The 14,221-nt window shown below is 43.0% G+C and overlaps 1 protein-coding gene across 1 annotated transcript in view; it reads right to left on the bottom strand.

Annotated features, from left to right (window-relative positions):
• The window catches only part of card11 (caspase recruitment domain family, member 11), a 247,628-nt gene that overhangs the window by 22,259 nt on the left and 211,148 nt on the right, over positions 1 to 14,221 (bottom strand). The window contains exons 16-19 of the mRNA XM_068002900.1: positions 13,522 to 13,648; positions 11,269 to 11,509; positions 3,202 to 3,298; positions 1,810 to 1,899 (exon numbers count right to left, since the gene is read on the bottom strand). Coding sequence (XP_067859001.1) covers positions 1,810 to 1,899; positions 3,202 to 3,298; positions 11,269 to 11,509; positions 13,522 to 13,648 — 555 coding nt within the window. The remainder of the gene's footprint in view (positions 1 to 1,809; positions 1,900 to 3,201; positions 3,299 to 11,268; positions 11,510 to 13,521; positions 13,649 to 14,221) is intronic.

The following is a 14,221-nucleotide window of genomic DNA, read 5'->3' as shown; positions in this document are numbered from 1 at the left end:
AAAAGCAGAGTTTTCGTCCTGTGTCAAATAGGGAAAGGGTTTCTATTTTATGCCATGCTGTTTTGAAACATCTAGAGTTAAGATTAAGCTGACTTCTCTTGTACAAAATATAATTTACAGTAAATATAAAATAGTCACTAATAAATCCAATAAGGGATTCAGGAGAAACTTCTTTACCCAGAGAGTGGTGACAATGTGAAACCTGCCAGCACATAAGTAATTGAGGCAAATAGTATAGATGCATTTAAGGGGAAGCTAGATAAGTGCATGAGGGAGAAAGGAATAGAAGGGTATGCTGATAGGGTTAGATGAAGTAGGGTGGGAGGAGGCTCGTGAGAAGCATAAACACTGGCATGGACCTGTTGGGCCGAATGGCCTGTTTCTGAGCTGTAAATTCTATGTAATTCAATGTAAAATGGAGTCAAATTAGCTATTGGACTAGGTCAGATCATTTGACCTGTAAAATAGTCAAAATGCAGAAGCTTTGTTCTAGGTTTCAATCAAATTATACTTGGTTAAATCATTACTAGATATGCAAGACCTGGATCAGGTGTGAACATCTGCTTGTTGAATCCTTTCTGTGCACAGAGTTTTTGAATTGATTGACAGGTCTTTATTCAGGGGCTTTTAGTTAAATCCTGGCGATTTCTTTCATGTGTTTAGTTTCGGTTCAGTCTAATAAGCAGCTCAGCTTCGTGTGGTGAGCAGGAATTGTGCATCAACAAGCTACAGCCATTGTATCAGTGAACATCCTCAACTGTTTGATCCAAAAGCCTTGTTGCCTAACTAACTGTCGAAAAATACATTCTAAAGAAGATATTTTAACCCACTGTGGTGTGATTTTATCTTTATTGTTTCCTAAGTAATTGTAACATCAGTATCCTTCTACACCTTCCTACGTCTGGATTATCTTTCTTGTAAATAAAACCGATTATTAGTTTTAGCCCGAACTCAATTATCTGACAGTTTGGTATTTACTGCCTTTTGGAACAGACATGAGACTGTGATGGGCATCCCATGTGTTAGGTAAAGGCACGGATCAGTTATAATCTAATTGAATGGTGGTGCAGGCTTGAGGGGCTGAATGGCCTACTCCTGTTCCTATATGGTTTCTGGTGCAATATGGTAGTTAAGAAGTAATTATTAATCCTGGGGCACACTAACCCACGGTCAGAACATATAAAGTGTGCAGAAGTCTCAGTCTCCTGCTATCCGCCTTTCTGCCATGAGCACTAGAAAAAGGCTTAGGAGAAAGCTCAAACCTCAGCAGTGTTATGAACACGTCGATGAAACATTAAGTGTAAAAGAAGAGAAGGGTGGATATCAGAACTGAGAGGTCATCAGGAAAGATTGAACAGGCTGGGGCTCTTTTCTCTAGAAAAAGAGACGGCTGAGAGGTGACCTGATAGAGGCCTTTAAAATTATCAAGGGGTTCGATAGGGTAGATGAAGAGAAGATGTTTCCACTTGTGGGGGAGGCCTAAACTAGGCATCATAAATGTAAGATAGTCACTAATAAATCCAATATGGAATTCAGGAGAAACTTCTTTACCCAGAGAGTGGTAAGAATGTGGAATTTGCTACCGCAAGGAGTAGTTGAGGCAAATAGCATAGATGCATTTAAGGGGAAGCTAGATAAACACGAGGGAGGTTATGCTGACAGGGATAGATGAAGAGGGGTGGGAAGAGGCTCGTGTGGAGCATGGACCAGTTGGGCCGAATAGCCTGTTTCTGTGCTGTACATTCCATGTAATTCTATGTAATGGTTTGACAGTTGTTGCCTCCCCAGTGTGTGTATTGAAATAATCACCTGTAAAATCTGACCGAAGAAGATGCTTGCTCGCGAGAGACGGGGAGCCTTGGGATCGATGGAGGTCTGTTCTTCAGGCTGTAAAAAGCTCTGGAAGAGAGGAAATCACAGATATCATTCGCTGGGCTAATTAGTTGAGCTGGCTAGGTTCCTATGCATGGTATCCAGCCAATTGTTTCCTGGGAGTTCTACAGTGGCTTAAATAAATTGCATTCATCTGCTTGCTTCAGTGGGCAAGTTAAACTAATTTTGCTCACATGGTTTATAGCATTATTTCAATCCTTCGATTTTGTAAGTGCCTTGTAATTCCCTCCTACCGATCCATTATTCTGCACGCACCATTACATGCCTATAGCCATTATGGAAACCCATTACAATTTTGAATATTTTGGTCCAAATCCAATATCTTATTTAATTTATTGTAGCAAAATCTCTAAATATCTACAGGAGATATAAATGCAAAGTACAACATAATACAACAAATGCAGTCAGTCCCTTACTGAATGAATCTGGGGGAAATGTACACTAAGAAATCAAGTATTGATAATCCAAAACCATTTTCCATCTTGTGACCATGTTATTCAGATCAGTTAAACAATATGTCAAGGAACATGGGCTTGTTAACCCTCTCACTGCCAGTTCATGTCTCACCGATGCCTCCAGCACGGTCATTTTTACTTTGGCTGCAGAGAACTTTACTCTCGTGTTACTCACACTAGTTATCAACTTTATGTCATTTCATACACAAGATTTTGCAAGTTTTTGGGGTATCAGGAATTTACATCATGAGGCAGGTTTAAGGAAGTTGGGTTTGATTTATTTCGCAAGGAGGAGACTTCGAGTTGACTTCAGAAGGGGCCTGACAAATTGCTGTCTGCGGCTAAGAGTTCGAATATCAGGGGAAAGATACAAAATAAAAATGCGGATATTTGAACTGGCTGGGTTGATCCATCAAAAAGAGATCAGACTTGCTGAAATTTTAATGATCCGTTCCTGTTCTTATTTTCTCTTAACACCTCACTGGTAAACAAACAAAAATATGAACTTCTCACGGTGAGTGTGATTATAGCTTATTTCACAAGGAAAGCAGCTTGTTCGAGCTTAAATACAGCTGTGGCCTTTCTCCCAGACTGCACATTTAGGTAGTAATTATACACTTTGGGACTATTCAAAATAAAGAGATTTAAATAAAACAAGGAATGTAAAGATTTGTATGCATTACCTCTCTGCAATCCAATGCGTACTAAGCATTTTACCATAGTATACACAGATTTCTGTAATGTCAACAATTTAGATAAACGGCAGAAATTTTGAGGCAAAATAGGTTACTCACTTAATGGAAATTGATTGTACAAAACAGTATAAATTATTCAGAGTGATAGAAAGACAGACCCATAATCCTCGGAGTGTGCTATATTGATTATCTGTCTCATCCCTGCTGCCTCGGTACATCAATCTTTGAATCTTCACCAGGAGGAGCTGCTGAGCTCTGGAACAGAATGATGAAGGCTGAGGATTACACAGATAGGACATAAGCTGAGCGCGAGCAATCTCGGCATATTTGCCTCTGATAATGCTGTTGCGGTTCAGATCACTGTCACAAACACCGTCCTCTCCCTTCTGGCATGCAAATCCAAAGATGAATAGGATAAGAAGCCGCTGCTCTCTACCTGCAGCTGAAAGGTTCCTAAATGGCATTATTTTGGACGTTCCCTCCCCTCCCCTCCCCCCCCCCCCCCCTCAGTTCCCAGTGGACATGAATCAACACACACCAACAAAAAAAAATTGCTTTCTAATTCATCATTTGCTGGTATAAATTCATCACTTTCTCTCTGAGAGATCAGAAGGCTAATGATTGTGGGTGGGAGGGACAATAGCAGCTGTTTTGTTGTTGGCCTCTGTATCATAAATATCGCAAGATTCAGGTGGTGTTTTATTCAAACTATCAGCATAAATTTCTACCAGAGCTAAGTTCTGTAGCAAGAGAGAGATGTTTTAAGAAGACCCGACTTGACCATGTGTGGGGGGGAACAGCCATCAATCATCAGGAGTGGGCATCTCTCCAACTAGGGTTGCCAACCCTCCAGGACTGTCCTGGAGTCTCCAGGAATGAAAGATTAATCCCCAGGAAACGACTGCGAGCAACCCAGGAGAAAAATCATAGTGGCGTTAAAAATAATTGTGTGTTTTTTTCATTTTCTTTGAGCACTTTTGTTGATCAGTTATTAAAATATTGGAAACGGAGGGAAAAAAAGGCTCTTTGACTGACAGTCAAGAATCATCCAATCGGGTGACGAAGAGTCTGTTCGTTTTCCAATCGGAGCGGGAAGGCGGGGCACCACAAAGATGGACGTGTTGGGCGACCAATGGCGGGGCGTCCATTGCTCGAGACCACAGTCTCCAGAGGGCCGATTTTAACCCCGTCTGCCCTGTGGAAACCAGGCTGGGGGGGGTAGTTAAAATGGCTGGTGCAACTTATGTGCACCAATCCCACTGCCTTCCCACTGGTTGTGATCTTAACTTGCTCTTCTGAGAGCGGGTACATCTGATGCAAGCCAGCAGGGTCCTTCTTTAAATGTGCAGATGCGGGTCCATTTACGTTAACGGGGCCCGACTGCAATTTTAACCCGAGGCCTGAATGGGAAGTCCGTTGGGCCTTTTGCCCAGCAGGCCTACCTGGCCGCAAGAGGAGCCAGGGTCAGGAGTGGCCCAGAAAGGTAAGTTACTTCTTAAAATTTTTTTGTTTCCTTGTGGGCCAGGAGGAGCAGGGGTGCTTCTCCAGTCCCCACAAGGAAACCTTGGGCCTCCCCTGCCCTCCCAACCCTTGTCCTAACCAAGTACCCGAGTGCCGGGGACTGCTCCTTCAAATCTTTCCTATTCACCTTATCAAAACCCTTCATAATTTTAAAAACCACTATTAAACTGTGCTGCCCGTATCCTAACTCGCACCAAGTCCCGTTCTCCCATCACCCCTGTGCTCGCTGACCTACATTGGCTCCCGGTCCAGGAACGTCTCGATTTTAAAATTCTCCTCCTTGTTTTCAAATCCCTCCACGGCCTCGCCCCTCCCTATCTCTATAACCTCCTCCAGCCCTTCAACCCTCCGAAATCTCTGCGCTCCTCCAATTCTTGCCTCTTGCGCATCCCCGATTTTAATCGCTCCACGATTGGCGGCCGTGCCTTCAGCTGCCTAGACCCTAAGCTCTGGAATTCCCTTCCATAAACCTCTCTGCCTCTTTATCTCTCTCTCTCCTCCTTTAAGACGCTCCTTAAAACCTACCTCCTTAACCAAGCTGTCCTAATACCTCCTTATGTGGCTCGGTGTGAAATTTTGTTTGATAATCGCTCCTGTGAAGCGCCTTGGGACGTTTTACTACATTAAAGGCGCTATATAAATGCAAATTGTTGTTGTAAGTCTCCTCTTAGCCTTTCTGCTCAAATGGACATAGTTCTAGCATCTCAAGTCTGTTTTCATAACTGTAGTTTCTCATCTCTCGCATCATCCTGGTGAATCTACCCTGTACGCTCTATATGGTTTTAGTGTTCCTTTCTATTTTGGGGTGCCTAAAAATGTACACTGCACTCTAACCGTGGCCTAACCAGAGCTTTGTATAAATATATCATTACTTTTTACTCTTGTAGTCTATGCCCTTATTTATAAAAATTAAAATGTTATTGGCCTTTTCATGGCTTTATCCACCTGCACTTGCATGTTCAGGAAATTATGTATTTGAACCCTGAGTCTCTCTGTTCATCCACACCCTTCAATGTCTTTCCATTGAGTGTATACTCCCATTCCTTGCTTTCCTCTCAAAATACATTAACTCATACTTATTCACGTGAAATTGAATCTGCCAGCTGTCTGCCCTTTCTGCTGACCTGACTATGTTGGTCTGAATTCTTTAACAGTTCTCTTCACTGTTTTCCAAACCTCCTACTTTTGTGTCATCGTAAATATGTGTTCCCTATACCCTAGTCCAAATCATCAATGTATCGAGAACAAAAATGGACCCAGCACTGACCTCAGGGATGCATCTCTTCTAATCTTTCTCCTATCCAACAACATTCATTCAACTTAACTCTTTGTTTCCTACATTACAACAGTGACTACGCTTCAGAAGTATATCATTAGCTGTAAAGCGCTTTGGGATGTCCTGAGGTCGTGAAAGGTGCTATATAAATGCAAGCTCTTTCTTTTTCTTTCTTTCAACCAATTTTCTATCCATTTCCTCTTACACCACAAGAATTTTTCGAACAAGTCTCTTGTGAAAGACGATACAGAACGCCTTCTGAATGCCTTCAATAACTAAATGAAATCCAGGAGACATTTCCGACAAATTTTTTTAGATTCTTTTGAGCTTGTGTTGAAATTGCGATTTTGCAGTAAGGAAGCCTGTGAGGGCCTTGGGATGCCGTGGAGTTTGGTGTTGTGTGAAGGTTATAGTGTCGGGAGGGGCGATACCATCACACTCTCACTGAACTATTCTGAAGCTCCTTCGAGCTCACAGCTCAGCAAGGAAACCGCAATTAGACCTCTCACAAATCATTCTGCTGCAGAGAGGAAACCAACACATACACATAACCACAAAGCACTAAATCTAACTGTTTGAAACACAAAAAGGCACCAAAACAACAGAGGGTTTTTTAAAAACAAAAATAAGTCAGTGACTTCACAATCCGGCATCAGTGCACCATTTTGCTGACATTTTTGCAAACTCCAGACTAAAACATTCAGTAAATGTCTGACCTGAACTGGTCATTGCTCATCTTAACTGGATATTTTAGTAGGGGACTCAGCTCAGTAACTGAAAACTGAACCTTTATGATCCAGACCAGCTCTTTAAAACAAAAACAGAAATACCGGAGGGGAGATGAGGAATTTCTTTTCACGCAGCGAGTTGTTCTGATCTGGAATGCACTGCCTGCAAGGGTGGTGGAAGCAGATTCAATAATAACTTTCAAAAGGGAATTGGATAGATACTTGAAAAGGAAAACATTTGCTGGGCTATGGTGAAAGAGCAGGAGAATGGGACTAATTTCTAGCCCTTTCAAAGAACTGGCAGAGGCACGATGGGCCGAATGGCCTCCTACTGTGCTGCATGATTCTATGATTATATCCCAAAAATTGTCCCAACGGGCAAATGTGCCATTTGGTGGGATATGTTCATTAATGCCAACAAACATATCGGTATGAATATAAAGCAGATTTCCTCACCTTATAGCCATGCCAGCTTTGCTGCTAACATTAGTAACCGGAGGGCGATATTAATCCTCGGCCTGCATTAAAACTCAGCTGCCAATCTCAGGTGGGTAGGTTAAGAGCTGGCGGCCCTTGTTGCTACCATTTGACCACACATCTAACCTTCCAGGCTAGGAGGGAGGACTGTGAATGCTTGTGTACATGTCTCAAGAGTGTGGTACTGAGCCAAAAAGGAAGGACCCAGGTTCAATCTCTCTGCTCCCCCTCAGCCCCGACCAGAGTTAGACAATCTTAGCCAGGGTAACACTGGAGATGTACCATTGACTTCTGCATCTCCTCACTAGGAAAATATCAGCCAGGATTCCTGCTCCCAATAAAAGAAAAGAAAGACTTGCATTTATATAGCGCCTTTCACAACTTCAGAACATCCCAAAGCGCTTTACAACTAATGAAGTACTTTTGAAGTGTAGTCACCGTTGGAATGTAGGAAACGCAGCAGCCAATTTGCGCACAGCAAGATCCCACAAACAGCAATGAGATAATGACCAGATCATCTGTTTTTGGTGATATTGGTTGAGGGATAAATATTAGCCAGGACACCCTGCAAGGGAGTATTCCCCTGCTCTTCCTCGAATAGAGCCGTGGGACCTTTTACGTCCACCTGAGAGGGCAGGCGGTTTAACATCTCATCTAAAAGACAGCACTTCCGACAGTTCAGCGTTCCCTCAGTGCTACACTGAAGTGCCAGTCTAGTTTACGTGCTCAAGTCTCTGGAGTGGGCCTTGAACCCATAACCTACTGACTCAGAGGCGAGAGTGCTACCACCGAGCCACGGCTGACATTCACCCTAACTGGAAAATACCCACATATGAATATCAGGATCAGGCTCACTTGTGATGGCCCCCCTCAGTTTAATAGCTCATTAAAGCTTCCTGTGTAGACTCCCATATGATTGGATACTTGAGTAAGGTAAGCTTGGATTGCCAGTGCCTATTGGATCTTACCTCAGTCTTCAGGATAACTAAAATATTTCTTTTAAAAAAAAGGGACAAAAAATAATATTCAGCAGAAATCACAAACAAAAATGAAAATTGAAATGCAGAAGTAAAATATTTTTACCTAATAACATACCCCACAGGCCCATCCATAGAATTACATAGAATGTACAGCACAGAAACAGGCCATTCGACCTAACAGGTCTATGCCGGTGTTTATGCTCCACACGAGCCTCCTCCCTCCCTAATTCGTCTAACCCTATCAGCATATCCTTCTAGCCCCAACACCATCCTCCCACCCAAACCACCAGCTAATCTTACCGAATTGCAGGAAAAATGCCAGAAATCACAGCTCCCATTAAATTGCGTATTAATTAATAAAAACCACTCATGCCTAAATAAACATTTAGTCAGTGTGAACATTTTCTGATGAGGGTAGACTATTCTTCCAGGCTATCACTGTTCCACTCCAAGAATTCTTGAGATAGATGGGGATGCTCAGAAAACATTTGAGATTAAATTCGTTTTTGGCTTCTAATTGCTGCCCTCCTTTTAGTTTTGCTCTAGATGGCGCTACATTCACTTTTAATGCCCGTGTGTTTTTTAAATGGACAATATATGGGAAGGTAAGCAACACCATGAAATAAATCCCACTACATTTAAAGATTAATTTATTTAGCATTGTGTTTTCATTTGCTCTATGGATAATTATATTTTCTTGCTTTTAACAGTTCTACGTACAATAGTAACTTTCAAAAGGGAAGTGGATATATACTCAAAAAAGGAAAAATTTGCAGGTCTATGGGGAAAGAGCAGGGGGGGGGAGTGGGACTAATTGGATGACTATTTCAAAGAGCCAGCACAGGCACGATGGGCCGAGTGACCTCCTTCTGTGCTGCATGATTTTACGGTGGTCTCCATCTCTACATTTGCCACTTTGATGTCACTGTTTTCTTTAACCAATCAGAATGCGCTGCCAGTACTGTGGGCTCATCACTGCGTTCCGAATGGCTGATTGGCCAACGTGACCTTTATTCACTGACCTTTATTGGTCCCTGCCAGTTAGGTGGTATGTTATGTGTGTTGTAATTATTGTCAGGTTGACTTCGACTGAGAAACAATTGAGGATTCAGCAATCTCTGGCATCTGCAGGATTTTTAAAAATTGAATTTTGAAGAGTTTTCATTCACATTTATATCTTATGAAGGCATTGTACACTATACATTTTGAATAGATGCCACTTGCAGGAGGAGTACATCGCTATTAGGTGTCAGCCTTGGCTTGGTAATGGCACTCATGTCACTGGGTCAGAAGGCCATGGGTTCAAACCCACTCTGGAAACTTGAGCATGTAATTTAGGTTTACATTTCGGTGCAATACTTTAAATGCAATGTCAAACTGAGTCCCTGCCTGCCCTTGTAGATGGATGTAAAAGATCCAATGGCATTATTCAAAGAAGAGTAGGGGAGTTCTCCTGGCGTCCTGGCCAATATTTAACCCTCAACCAACATTACCAAAAACAGATTGTCTGGTTATTTGTCTCATTTACTTTTTGTGGGAACTTGCTGTGCGCAAATTAGCTGCTGTGTTTCCCAACAGTGATTGCAATAGGCATGTTTGACTCACCCATTTTAATGCTGCTTGTACAGCTCTGTTCATCACCCCGCACCGCAGTGTGCTCATCTTTTAAAGCCCCTTGAAAGGCCCACCATTGGTGAGGAATTTGCCCTACCTATCCTGCTGCTCCTAGTGTCCTTGCCTCCTCTGCTGCTTCAATTGAGATCAGATAACTCAGCAGACTAGGGATGCCACCTGGGTCATTTCAGATCTATACAGCTCAGGTTTACAGTTTGCAGTGCATTTACCAATTAAGTCATTGGCACAACTAGCCACTCCTGGAACACCAGTGCATTGTGCCACCAAACCATCCATAAATTCTATTTACTTCTCACCTGCCTATCAGCAAGGTAGGAACATGGTCTTTTTTAGTCTAGCAATTCCTAAGGTCCATCTGGTTGGCCTTCTATCATCCTGATAGTCGGATGATACAAGGATAATGGAGTTGTTGACTAATCATAGCAATCAATCTCTATCAAGTAGTCTACCACAGACCCAGACATGACACGAGAAAAACCCTCAGTGGTGGAAAGCTTTGGGAACCATAGGTTCAATGTCACCTTTTTCCTCCCAAGCCTGTTCCATTTACCACATGCCATGTCTCAAATTACTCATATACTATATCCCAAAATGGTATTTTCTGAAAGAAATCTATCTAATTTGCATTTGAATGAATCAGTACTAACTGCCTTCACTGTCTCCCTAGGGAGCCTGTTCCACATATTGACCACTCACTTACTGTTTCCACAGATTAGTTTTGAATTCACTGAGAGGTGTAGAGGAACGAAGGGACCTTGGAGTGCATGTCCCTGAAGGTAGCAGGACAAGTAGATAAGGTGGTTAAAAAGACATACGGCATACTTTCCTTTATTAGCCGAGGCATAGAATATAAGAGCAGGGAGGTTATGCTAGAACTGTATAAGACATTGGTGAGGCCACAGCTAGAGTACTGCATACAGTTCTGGTCACATTACAGAAAAGATGTGATTGCACTAGAGAGGATACAGAGGAAATTTACGAGAATGTTGCCAGGGCTGGGGAATCTTAGCCATGAGAAAAGATTGGATAGGCTGGGGATGTTTTCTTTGGAACAAAGGAGGCTGAGGGGAGATTTAATTGAGGTACATAAAATTATGACGGGACTAGATAGAGTGGATAGGGAGGACCTATTTCACTTAGCAAAGGTGTCAGTGACCAGGGGGCATAGATATAAAGTAATTAGTAGAAGGATTTGAGGGGAGCTGAGGAGAAATTTTTCCACCCAGAGGGTGGTGGGGGTCTGGAACTCACTGCCTGTAAGGGTGGTAGAGGCAGAAACCCTCAACTCATTTAAAAAGTACTTGGATGAGCACTTGAAGTGCTGTAACCTACAGGGCTACGGACCAAGTGCTGGAAAGTGGGATTAAGCCGGATAGATCTTTTTCGGCCGGCATGGACATCGTGGGCCGAATGGCCTCCTTCTGTGCCGTAACTTTCTATGATTCCATGATTCTATGATTCACCCCCTCTTCAAGCGCAGGCCGTGTCCTCTGTTTCTACTGCTCTGGACAAGGTGAAATAGCTTGCCATGGTCTACATTATCCAGTTAACTTTTAGAGTTGAAATATCCTTGATAAACCTGACCCATTGGACCCAGACTCCAATTACCTGCAGTAACTGGGAATGGTGCCTTTTTCCAAGTCTTTGTCGGTGAATAGATCGACTCGAGCACAGAGCCATTCGCACCTGCCCTGGTACATGGTATCTAAAACGTGGATAATCTCGTCGCACTTCACACACATCGAGCAGCTGTCTGTCTGTCCAGAAATATTCAGGTTGACTCGAACGTAAAAGGAGTCACCAGACATGATGCAGTCATCTTCCAAATCTTTTTGTAGCTTCTTGTAACCTTAAGAATAAAGCACAGATCACTGTGTACAATTACCAACTGATCATAATCAATAAATACATTGATGGTGAAGCTCACATTCATTATCATCTAAACATCACATAGCCTGGAAATGCGGCTCCCTCCTGGTTGATATCTTGGTTGAATTTATACAATTGTTTCTATTTCCCTCCCCTCTTAATCATCTTGCATCGTCTCCCAGCCAAAAGGGCAGACGGGTCCTGCAGTCAGGTGTCTGTCAATGTCACTTAATAACCAGCGACTAGGGGGCATGCAAGAGCACCATGGGATGGCATGCCCTTGGACTTTCCCTTCCCTCCATCTGACAGAGCAGTACTGTAACTCCCCATTACAGCATGGCCGGAAAACGAACACCATCTCCACCTAATGAATTGCAAGTGTGACGGGTCAGCGTGTTGTGCCGTTGCACACATCGCAAATCGTTTCAGGTAGTAAGTTAAGTCCAAGGAGTTGTTTTGCTTTGATCTCCACCTCAACCGAGGGAATTCTAAGCTTTCCATTCAGTCAATTTTTCTGAAACTAAAATTTGAATGATTCGTTTTGAGGTTGATAAATAAAAAAAAACCACAGTAGTTCTGTCCTTCAAAGCAGCACTGTCATTGTAGAAGCTTCAAGTTGGAGATCACATCATTTTGACTCGTTCCAATTTAACTGCTGAAAACCTGAAAAGAAGACAGTGCACTCGGAGTCTGGTGCTCTCCCTGATTTGTAGAGCCGCCTGTTCTCCCTGCATAAAGCGTGACTACAATTCACCTTTGAGAAACATCTTCATGCTTCAGCGTACGTTATAAAATTCAATACACAGCCTTTAATAAGGATTTTCACACCTCAACCTGCAACTAAAACTTCATTCATTGTGGTTTGCAGGTTAATAAATTTAAAATTGTATCCGCGCTTGAGTGCGCAGGCAAAACTTTCCGTACCATTTTCGAAATTCCCATGAATAAAATTTGAGTTTTTCTCAGGTTCGAAGGCCACTAATAACCAAGAATTAGCCCGCAGTGAAAAGCACGTACAGCAAGTACCTCTGAACCTGATCCAAATTGACTGCCAATGGCAGCAACTTCTGATCTAAGAGGACAGATACTGAGAGCGTATGGCTCAACATGGAGAATTTCAGTGCTGAGCACTGTCCATTTCATCTGTGTATTCTGGTTTCTTATACAGACTATCGGTAGCTTATAGAGGTGACCTTGTCCACATTAGTTACTGGCTGTTTATTCCAGGTACAGCTTGTTTTTTTTAAACTACATATTAACCTCCACCCACCTCTGTGGCTGTCAATGGCACTAACTAGGAGTCTGAAAACAGTTTGTTTTATTCCCTTATTCATGTAACACCAGGGCAGTATTGCGCCGTTTAGGCGAGAATTCCGCTGATGAGCAGTCACTGGTAGAAACTGGGGAGAGGACATAGAGCTACTTTAAAAAGGCATAGTGATGTCCCTGGTGGATGCCATCACTGTTGACTCTTGATTTCACTGCCAAGAGGTGTCTTCTAGCTTGTTGTCCCATCTCTGCTATGTGCCTGGCCAAGAATGACAGCAAGGCTGGGTTCTAACTTGGATCACATGGCCTGTGGTGCAGTGCAGTGTAGTTTGCTGCAGGGTGCCACCTCCTCTCCCATCTAATGAGTTTGGATATGGTTCTGAGAAATATGGACTACTTAGATATCAGGCTGCTTCTGACAGGTTTCAGTGTGCCCCATATTGTACTCGAAACAGAGACATTTTAAAGACAGGTCCAAACGTCATAAAATATTTTTGGGATTGAGGTGTGAACAGATAGCACTCATGAGAGATTCCCGTGAAGGTCCAGCCCCTCCTCATGGACCACACTTTTCCAATAGGCTTTATTTGAGAAGAAAACTTTCCAGTTCATTCTTACAAGATGGCTGCACTTCCTCCCACCCTCTCCCCATTTCTGGTTCTTGGACCAGACAAATTGCCCCATCAATCACAGCAGCCTTGCGACCATCTGCTCTTGCCTTACCGTCGAAGTTAGCTTTAAAGTGGAGTGTCACTGGTCCAGTGCAGCGTTGTAATGTCCAATGGGCTTCTTCTTTAGTAGATGTTTCCAAGGCAACACTTTGAGTTTCTCCCCTGATGCATCCTTCCAGCTTCAAAGAAAAAGAAAGATCTCAAATGAGGCCACAGTAGGGAAACAGTCTCCTTTATCGCTAAAATGTAGTATTATTTACGCACTGTTCCTTCCGTCAGCTCCGAGATACAAATCCAGACCAGGCAGATGAGATGAAAATCATCTTTCTGATGGCTATTTAAAGTCTTATGTGAAATGAGTTTGTACAATAGTTTTTGTTCCAAGCCCCCAGCTCCAGCAGCCGGAATCTTCAGGTATTTGGGAAGCAAACAATTACAAAGCAGTGTGCAAAACTAACAGGGAAAGAAACATATGGGGTAAGTTTACCGATTCCTCACTCCCAGCAGGGAGCTGCGTTTGAAGGGAGTGTTGGTTGGAGAATCAGGGACTACAGTGGTGTAGCTCCTTCTCCAACACTCACCTTATTTGAGTGCGGCTGCCTGCTGGGAAAGTGGGACTGATGGACTTACCCTACATACCCAGGAAGGATCAGCCATTCACCACCACTTGTTCCTCTACTGCCATTGTATAACCAGTATGAAACCTCTACTAATATAACCAACCCTACCACACTGCCAGAGATCAGACATGC

Source organism: Heptranchias perlo, chromosome 22 (genome assembly GCF_035084215.1).
Source record: "Heptranchias perlo isolate sHepPer1 chromosome 22, sHepPer1.hap1, whole genome shotgun sequence".
Classification (NCBI taxonomy): domain Eukaryota; kingdom Metazoa; phylum Chordata; class Chondrichthyes; order Hexanchiformes; family Hexanchidae; genus Heptranchias; species Heptranchias perlo.
The sequence above is the reverse complement of the archived record's forward strand: the minus strand, read 5'-3'. Positions and strand labels throughout refer to the sequence as shown.